This window comes from Talpa occidentalis, unplaced genomic scaffold, assembly GCF_014898055.3.
Source record: "Talpa occidentalis isolate TD23 unplaced genomic scaffold, MPIMG_talOcc4v2.1 talOcc4.10, whole genome shotgun sequence".
Lineage (NCBI taxonomy): Eukaryota > Metazoa > Chordata > Mammalia > Eulipotyphla > Talpidae > Talpa > Talpa occidentalis.
The window spans coordinates 3,844,882-3,854,906 of record NW_023600993.1 but is presented as its reverse complement, the minus strand read 5'-3'; the positions used below and the strand labels follow the sequence as shown (position 1 = coordinate 3,854,906).

General features: G+C 50.2%; 1 protein-coding gene across 1 annotated transcript in view; it reads right to left on the bottom strand.

Moving 5' to 3' along the window:
• Positions 1 to 1,309: 1,309 nt before the first annotated feature.
• The window catches only part of GRM7 (glutamate metabotropic receptor 7), a 573,942-nt gene continuing 565,226 nt past the window's right edge, over positions 1,310 to 10,025 (bottom strand). The window contains exon 10 of the mRNA XM_054695057.1: positions 1,310 to 2,488. Within this exon, the coding sequence (XP_054551032.1) occupies positions 2,439 to 2,488 (50 nt within the window). The 3' untranslated portion in view covers positions 1,310 to 2,438. The remainder of the gene's footprint in view (positions 2,489 to 10,025) is intronic.

The following is a 10,025-nucleotide window of genomic DNA, read 5'->3' as shown; positions in this document are numbered from 1 at the left end:
AGAGCTGGGGCGTTGGTATAAGTTCTTTCCAATCATAAATGGCACTGCTTTAGCTAACCCCCTGCACTCTTGGGTATGCATTTGGGCAGCTTGGAAAGTCTCTTTGTAACTTGCTTGTAAAAACAAGAAATTCTACTGGGCGAGACGACAGCCCCACTTGTCAGTATGTTGTTTCACAGAGGGTGTCTGTGTCTGGAATAGAAAGCACCACATGCCGTATTTTTAAGACCAATGTAATAACCCGATAGTGCTAAAGCTGCTGGTGGCCAGAGTGGAGGTCACAGCAGCTAGCAGGGAATGAAGACAAGCGGACCCTGTGCCAAGCTGGCTCAGTCCTGTGTGTCAATTTCCCCTCAGAGCCTTCTAGACCCTATGCGATAGGCGGTGCGACCGACTCTTTTCTCCAGCTGAGAAAATGGAGAATTGATGTAATTCCATCAAGGACGACTAGCAGGTGGGGGGATTGCTTTTGGAATGTAAAATGTGGATGATCTAGACTCAATTTTGCTTTCAGGTGTTTTCTTCCCCTTTTATCTGTTATTTGTAGGATGTTTAAGAGACAAGGGAATCTGGGAGAAAGATTAGTTCTTCTCAGTCTGACATTGAAATGAGAGTGGCGGGCACCTAACAGGGCCAGGGCAGCTCAGGGGCCGCAGGAGAGGCCTGATGCTGCCACTTGTGGGACTCAGATGTGAGTCATTGTAGAGTATCTCTCACCATTTCGATGCACAGAGAGTGGTTTAAATACAGGTTGGAGTTTGGGGTCAGGTCCTGAGTGCTAAGCACCCATGTCACCGTGTAGACATTATTTTGTGCTCCTGACATTGAAGATGCTATGAGCTGACCGTGAGGGCATACTTCCTACTGCTGAGATTTGGGAACTTCCGGTGTTTATCTCGCCAGCCACACGGCCGCCATGTTTGTCTGCATATATAGACAAGTGCCTTGCTGTAGTGATCTTCCAGTTATGTCTTTGGGTAATTTTGCAGACATGTTTACTTTCCATTGACCGGCCCCCAGATGTCTGTTGATGGAAACAAGTCCCTTCTCTATTTTCCCTTCCCTCTGGCATTGTTGCTATTTTTGCTGGGTGACATGTTGAGTACATTTCTGAGGGTAGTCAGGTCTCAACTTCAGTTACCAAGAAAAATAATGCACAGGTTGGGAAGGCCTCCTTTTCTGGGAGAGAATTTAGTGGCTCTGCATTTAGAATGTGTGTTTCAGCTCTGGTGGTGAGTTAACGAGTTTGCTTCTCCACACTGCTCCCTGACTTGAGAGTTTATGAAATAGACTTTAACTGAAAGGGGATAAACAACTAAAATATTTATTGCAGGAAATAAAAAAGTTAACCAAAGTATTTTATTGATACATTCTTGGACAATATCACAGAATTGAGAGAGAATGGAAGGGAGGGGTAGTTTTTCAGCAAGGGTTTTTCTCTTCCCACTAAATTGGCACATAAGCAACAAGATTAACGAAAGTACTTATTACAAACAGTAGAAAACATACATGCTTTTTTTTTTTTAAAGTCCTTATCACACTGGTCAGTCATGGGGGAGCATGAACAAAACCTCAAGACATGAAAAATCCATATTCTGGTCTCCAAATAGCGTCATCATTATTAAAATTATTGCAAAATATCCATATACCCTAATGAAAATAACAAAAGAGAACACAAATACAAATATTGAACGGAAATTGGTAACATGTACTGTAAAATACGTAACTGGCATGCATTCTGAAGATCAAGACCTCTATTCAGTCTAGCCGTTACCTCCTCCTAGGGCCTACGTCTACCAAGGATAGGTGGACATTCTTCCTCAGCACAGTTTTTGGTCTTTAAATATCATTTTGTCTTAAAAAATATAACATGATTTGCAGCGCTCCTATTGGCATTACAGAGTCCTGTCACAGGCGGTTCTGTTTTGAGTCGGCCGAGATCTTTCGAAAAATTGAACTGCTCTGAAATTCTCCCCAGTGTTCCACCGTCCGAGTGAACAGGGCTCTGAAAACCAGGCATTCGAAAACAAACAGCGAACCAAGGTACAACCAAGGATGGCAAAGTGCAAGAGTCCTCACAAACTGTACAGAAAGTCTCTAGAGGTCCGGACAGCGCTCGGCCCCACCGCGGTGGCCCGGCGCCCGCTGGTCACCCAGAGAGCCAGTGGGACTGGAGTCTCTACTCTCCCTTTGGCAGGGAAGGTCCGAAATTGCAGCCGAGTTGGCAGTGCTGATGCCAGTGACTTATTAAGCCAAGATAAAGGAAGAATATTTCATAAAGCAGCCATGTAGGACACTTGGATCCTCTAACGTTAGTCTCCCGGCCAGGGAAGCTCCACCGGTGATGGGTGGCGGGCAGGACCAAGAGTCCTATGCCAGGTTGGGTGACGAAATAACTGAGGGTCTTCCTCCTCCGTGGTGCTGTGGCCTGGGCCAGGCTAGATCACCAGGTTATTATAACTGACATACTTCTTTTTTGCAGCAGGGCCTGAAAGAAAAAGGTGCAAGAGTTAGTGGTGGCAGTGGCCCTGTTGGCAGAGGTAGGAGCCGCGTCTGTGAGGCCTTGGGGGCAAAGTCGAGATGGGGGGTTCATGGGGGGACACACACATTGTTTTGGGTCCCTGGGCTCTGAGTTCTGAGGTTTCGTTCACTAACTTCTCAAACCCTCTGGGTTCAGTGTCCGGAGACGTCTCCAACCTCCCTCTTGACGGTCCAGAGGGCGAGTACTTGACACAAGCATGGCGGGGTTTCTAGCTGGCTCCCCTGTGCTGAGGCCACCCAGGTGGCGGTGTGTTTCGAGCGGCCTGGGCTGGGGAAAGGAAGCCCTGGGGCCCTGGCACTGACCTGGGTGGACTATAGATCAGCTCAGCCAGTGTTTCCTCCTCCAGTTCTGAGTCACACGGTGACCTTACTGCAGGCTGCCTGTTAGAACGTCATCAGCAAGTCCTACCTGCTCATGGGCCCTGCCTTCCCATCCTGGTTTGACGCGTGCAAAAATCTCCGCGAGTCTCATGTGCACAAACCTACGCTTGCTTTCCTCGATGTAGACTAAATTATTTTTCCATTTGGTAAGTGATTTCCAGACTCATCTTCACTGACTCACTCACTCACTGACTCACTGTGTCGATTGCCTGCCAGAGGCCAGGCTGAGGGTAGGCACTGGTGACAAATCAGATCCTTTCCTGCCCACGTGCTGGAAATAAGGACTCAAGCTCTAAAGCGGGACTCTGCTTTCTGTTCTTATTCTCAGTCCTGAGTAATTCAATTTCTGTGACTGGACATGTTCTTAGTCATTCTGCACCTGCTCGTTGGACATGAAGTAACTGCCGTGTGCTGTTCGGCAGCGGCTGATCTTACTGACTGTTCTCAAACCCTAAATGGTGGTGTTCATGGAACACAAACAAATTGTACAGATTCTTTCAGAACCTGTAAGTAGGGATTTCAGTGTGAATTTAGTGGAACAGAGAAGCTGCAGTCACAGACGGCTGAGAGTTTGTGTCTGTACAGTGAGGAACACATCTGGGCACCAACACAGAGAGACGGTCTTTCTGGATTAAAAATTTGGATCCTGGGGGGCCTCTCTGGTGGTGCAAGGGGTTAAAGCACCGCACTATGAAGCAATCTGCAGCCTTGGCAGCTTGAGTTCGATGCCCGGCTGGCCAGGGAGCAACCCACATGGCACGGCAGACCTCTCCTGTCTCGTCCGCTGCTCCCCTCAGCAGTGTATTTCGTCAATCTGCCTGTTCTATTCCCCGCTCTGTCTCTGGTGGATCCTCTCACCCCCTGCATCTCTGGCCCGTGCCCTAGCTCTTGTACGCATAAATAAATAAATCTTTAAAAAAAAATTTGGATTCTCCTTGAAAATCCCCACTGCCAGATTCATTTCTCTATTAAGTCATCTTTGAAAACTAGAAATAGGGGGGGATAGAAATCCAAGAAATGGAGGGTCTTAGAGACAGTCTGGTCATGTGTCCAGTCATGTGTCTTCACCACACACACACACACACACACACACACGCAAACACACACACACACACACACACACACCCCTTCCAATGCCGGGGCCTTCTAGGCAGGCTCCCATTGCCACCCAGCCCTCGTTGTCTTCAGTCCTGTTACACTAGACGATCCCAGCTGACAGTTGCAATAAACAGCCACAGCAAGCCCTGTGAGCCGTGGACAAAAGGAGAGAGGAGAAAAACAAACAAAAAAAATCCAGACACTTGCACTGACCTAAATACTCAAGACCACCTCCACTGTGTGAATAACTAAGATTGTTTGCCGCGGACGCCTAGCTGTCCAGGACAGGGAACGAAACGTACTTGAAATTCCTCTCCCAGATTACTTTAAAACACCAATTACTCGGAAAGAGTCTGCACAGAGAATAACTTAGACAATAATGTCCTTGCAGGCAATGTGAACATTAAGCTGTCACCAAGACGGGGCGATGTCTTTAAAACTGAGAAATGATCATGGAAATGACACTTGTGTGGATTTCTGCTGGTTTCCAGCGGCCGCAGTGAGTGTGTGTCATTCCCCCTTGGAGCTCAGAGGGGTTGAGCGCTCAGAGGACCAGAGTCCTGAGCAGGGGACTCTGCTCTCCAGGCAGGCTCCCCCTGGACACACCTGGCCAGGTCTGACCAGCTGCATCACTTCCTTGAGGGGTGACCTAGACCCCGCAGGTGTGGCTTCTCCGAGCCTGTGGGCTGTTGACATCCCAGGCTCTGCGGTGGGGACAGTTGCGGTCACTTACGGGCTGTTGACTACACGGATGTCCAAGCTGTCGGGTTTCTCCTGTAGTAAAAGAGCTTGTGTATTTTAAACTGCAAAGTTCTAGACACTCCATCAGCCTTCCCCCTGCTGCTCTGGGGAAAGTCCTACGAACGTGGCCATGAGGGATGATGGGAGCAGGCAGGGCCTGGGGGGGGGCAGTCCACGCACCTGCCCAGAGCGACGGCCAGTGTGTTGTTTATTGTGAAGACACGTTAGACTTATGAGTAGACGAAACAAGTGTCTAGGGCGTCTGTTAATTCCGTTTATTTGCATCGTCACGAGATCTGTGATCCAGGGAAGAAGATCGCTTCACTCAAAATAGTTGTGCCTTGAAATCGTGGCTAAGGAAACAGGCTTGTGATTTTCATAGAGCTGCTATTTTTCTCTCCTGCTTCAAAACTAAAAGTGTTTAGGGAGGAGAGCAGCATGGGGCATGGTCCCTATGGAATGTTCGAAAGTTAGCTGCATCGGCAGTTCTCAAGCAGGGTGCCTTGAGCCGGCGCTGACCCCGAGGGGCGTCAAGAGCGGGGTAATCACCGTGAGTCACCAGCACGCCTTTGCTCCGGGAGAGGGGTCAGGCGTGGCACTTTATCCTTGGGATATTATGAAAATCAAACGTAATTTAACACTAATTTCAGTCAAGTCGTTGTTTGTGCTTTTCTCATGAACTTTTTTGTCTCACAAAAATTTCATCTCACAAAAATTCCATTTGCCAAGTGGCTCACTCAATACCCGGGTCGCACAATGTCAGGGGAAAAGGACAGATGTGACGACGCCAAGGACTCTCTTCAGGATGACGAGAAACACTGAATCATGGAAAACACTGATGGGGTGCCAGGGAGGAGGCTTCCTCCCTCAACCTACTTCTGCTTTCTTTTTTCAAAAATACGGTGCCATCACTTAATAATGCTACACCAAGTGTTTCCTTGAGTTCTTTAAAACAGTTGGCTGTGTGGGCCTCCCCGGGGGCGCAGCGGTTGAGCGCTGGGTTGCGAAGCTGCCTGCGGCCTCTGCAGCGCCGGTTCGATCCCCGGCTGCTCCCCGGCCACCGGAGGAGGGTCCCACATGGCGCGCAGACCTCTCCTGCCGCCCGCTGCTCCCCTCAGCAGTGTCCTTCGGTCCTTCTGCCTGCTCTGCTCCCTGCTCTGGCTCTGGTGAATTCTCTCACCCTCCCGCGCTTCTGACTGTACCCAGTGCTTGTATGTATGTATGTATAAATCAATCAATCAATCAATAAATCTTAAAAAAAAAACAGTTGGCTGTGTGCACAGACGTAAATATGCATAAGGGTGTGTATGGTGTGATTCAGATGGACATAGACACAAAAAAACCGCAGGCCCCACCCCAAAAATCACAGGCCCCTCTAGTGGCATCTTTGCTTCAGGGGCTCTGCCTCCCTGTAGGGGTGGGTGGAGGCTTCCCAGCTCCCATCCCCAAAGCCACTGATGTGATGCTGTGGGCTCCCTGCTGTGCTGCTGTCCACAAAGCTGACTGTTGTGCCTCCTCAGATCGCACTCCTGACTTTTAAACCACAGCGAGCTATTTTCCCTTCAGCGTCCTAGGGAGGGCCAACACAGTCTGGGGAAATCAAGAAATCAATTCTCAGTTCTGCCCTGAAAAGAGCCAAGGAATGAACTAGTGTTTCTTTAAGAAATCTAATTTGTACTGCACGATATACAGTGCCAGGCAGAGGCTTCCACATTCTGAGATGATGCCCAGCAAGCCAGGAGGCCGGGTCTGTTTTGAACACTGTAAGCTCAACTGAGTTGATATCTGGGGCATTTGGTTGATGTTTTGCCCTGGGGTGGGGGGAGAACCCAGCATTACTACCTCAGAGACTTCGACTTCTTTGTGCTGCGCTCTGCCTGGGCACGATAGAGCTTTGGAGGCTGACTGCGTAAGCGATGCCAGGCCGTGGAGCAGGTGGACCTCAGCAGCCACGTCTGGCTTAAGGATACCGTTGCAATCCCAGCCACACTGGCTGAGTGGCAGAGTGGAACTTGTTAGCCCTCCTGAGTGAAGGCTCCTGCTGACACCGTGTCTTGCTGCCTGCAGTAGGAGCTTCCCAGCGCAAGCATGGATTCCCTGAAGTCATTTATTCAGCTGTTACTAAGAGTGCACAGTGTAATAACTAGCTTAAAAACGAGTGGTGTGAAGGGAGTGGAAACCATCTCCAACCTTGAACAGTTCCTGATCCCATGCAATTCAGCATGTTTCCTGAACACCTACTATGTGCAGACACTTATAAGTAGTGTGCAATGCGGCACCATCTGCATCCTGCTCTTAGGATATTGTGTTCCACTGGGGGAGATGTCAGTTGTTATAAATAATTAGAGGCAGCCAATTCTTGTTTTTCTTGGCCGTTCCATTCTATAAGTTCCCCCCAATGTTGAGCAATGATCCATGGCTCCCAGAGCAGGATGAACCGAAGTCATTAGTGCACTGCAAAACACACACATTTGTGTGCAAGAAACCGGCCGGCAGAGCACTGCCTTGTCTGGCTTCAGCTGATGTGCATCCAGAGACTCAGCTGTCTCGTTGCTCTGCAGGTGACAGCCAAGTGCCACCAGCACCGGCTGGGGCTACAGACCCATCTTGGTCAGTGGGCGAACACAGCTATATGCCAGGTCAGTTGTCTCTCCAGCTCTGGGCTGTGGTTGCTGCCCTGAGGAGGGAGGGGTTCCAGGTTCACAGAGGATGGCATTTGAGGGAAATGTGAGAGAAGTTTTGCAAATCACCAGATCACAGTGCTGTGGGGGAGCCCCAGGGGCTCTGATAGCAAATGCTGGACCCCCCGAGCACACAGGGGTTCTTGTGGGCGTGAGTGCTGAGGAGGAGGACAGGCATTGGTCTGGGAGACCCAGTTGAGAAGCAGGAGGGTTGCCTTGTGTCAGAAGACGTGCAGGCCTGGGCCTGGGTGTGAGATGCTCTCAGAGAATCCCTGTGAACTCGACTGGTGAGGATAATGATGGGATAGTGATGTCAGAGATTGCACTGCTTCGTCAGCTAAAATACTTTGGCGTAAAGTATCCTGGTGTCTGTGGTTAACTTCAAAATTGTTGCAAACAAGACCACATGGATCCAGAGGGAGCAGATCCAGGACAGGCCGACAGTGTATCTCACGGGGCTCACCTGCCGCCTTCCAGCTTCCTGCATGTGTGCAAAATTTCATGATGGAACGGGGAGGTCTCTAAACTCCAAAGCTCGATGGATGTTTCATGCTGTGGAGGGAGTTGTCCTTCCTTTGTCTCCCAACACCTGCCACACTCGAGCAGTGTCTTTTCACTGAGAAATGTCTTGGGAGCGTGTCTGTGGCCCGGGCTGAGTGATTGGCAGAGCCGCTTCCAGATTAGAAGGTGGCGCCGTGGGAAAATCCTGATGCTAACACAGGAATAGGCTCCATTCAGCTGTGTGACCGTGGGCAAGTCACCCAACCTCTCTGTGCTGCCACACCCTCCTCTGAAAAACTGACCATCCCTAGAGTCTTATGAGGATGAAAGAAGTGAAGGCCTGTCAGGCTCTTGGCAAGGCTTTGGGATAACTTGGCTAGTGCATTTTAGCTCCAACCTACAGTCTTTCTGGATGCGTCTGGAGACGCCCTCACACACACCCCACACGGACCCAAACAAAGGTCCTTCCAAGCAGGAGGTTGCTCTCCTGCAAAATGAAGCTGCTTTAGTTTGGGCTTAAGGTTCTGTGAAGGTATCAGCTCGTCTGGAGGAGGCTGGAGTTGCTCAGCGCACCCAGCATTTTTCATTTCTTCAAAGGAAAAGGAATCGTCGGCCCTTCCTCGATCTGCTTCCACTTCCCTCCAGCTGCCTGTCTTCCCTCCAGCTGCCTGTCCTGAGACCTGCTGCGCCAGCGCTGGTGTTAATCAGCAGAGCCAACGCAGGAAGCAGGGCTTTGCCAGTTTCCACTGTGGCGAAAGTTCCAGTTTCTGCTGCCCATGCAGCTTGTCCCACACTGTCCACACCACCCCCACCACGCTGCAACGGGTCATCATTGATTCCAGGAAGCCACGCTGAAGCCCTCTTATGTTATTTGCAAATCAATTGCTCTGCAGCAATCGCAAATGTGTGTTTATTTGTATATTTCTTTCATCCATTTTGATTTAATAAATTGGATTTCTACTGATGAGTGCCACATGAATGTCATTTAGATTAGCCGAAGCGAGTTACCCTCTACTTATTCACGACTCAATTTTGCAGTTTAGAATCGAGCTGTGTGTGCATTGCTAGAGCACAGTGCAGGCTGAGGCAGCTCCCAGCAGGTCCCATCAGACAACTTGGCTGGGCCAGCCACACCCGCCCACAGTGTGGGAGGTGCTCAAGCTCGGGTCTGGGCCATTACCACTGATTAGCGACATGATCCCCAGCAACTGCCTTTCAGGGTGCTCCCCAGCACCTGAGGCAGGCTGTGATACCCCCAGGGTTTGTCCAAGTGACACAATTTGTGCAACAACTATATGGAGTGACACAGAAGCCTTCAACTCTGTGGAGATAATAGGCCCCCCAAATTACGGGACCCCCAATTATGGGACCCCCAAATTCTTCTCAAGAGGTCTTTCCTAGATGTTAAGAAATGCCTGGCTCCTAATGAGGCATCAGAAAGTAGAAGGGTTCATAGTGGAGTTGGCTGGACTCTGGGCATGTGCTGGACACTGGACGGTACTTCCCAGCCAGTGCCGAGGGCAACATCAGCATCCCTCCCTCCGCTACGTGGAGGCTTGAGGAAGGGCCGCATCCAGTGTCACAGCAGATACTGCCTTTTGCAGCTGTGGATTTGCTGCAGTGGAGAAGGCTCTCACGGCAGGCTATGTCAGGGTCACAGTGGTTCCCATGGGCCAGTAACCATCAGAGCACCCTGCCCTCTCCCTCCAGCTGCCCCTCCCCAGTCACCATCATCCTTTGCAGTCTTGGATTATTTCACTTCTGGTTTGTGCATCTGGCTCCTTTCGTTACTTCTCTCCTGCAGAGGGTGAGCCCGCCCGGGATCTGCCTTGCCTTCCTGATTATGTCCCTGCGCATCATCACCCCAGCTCTATTTGTGTTAAGGTCAAAGTTTGGGCAATATTTCCTGTCCACCCATCATTAGATAAGGAAGAAGTGGGTCAACAACGCCATTCTGCAAAGAGAACGGCGGAGAAGGTCGGTTCTCAGGACACTGAGCACTATCCGGCCACACCTGTAGCCTCTCTGGACTCAGCTGCCTGATCAGAAGAGGCCCCGGGGTCTTCCAGAATCCCCACTTGA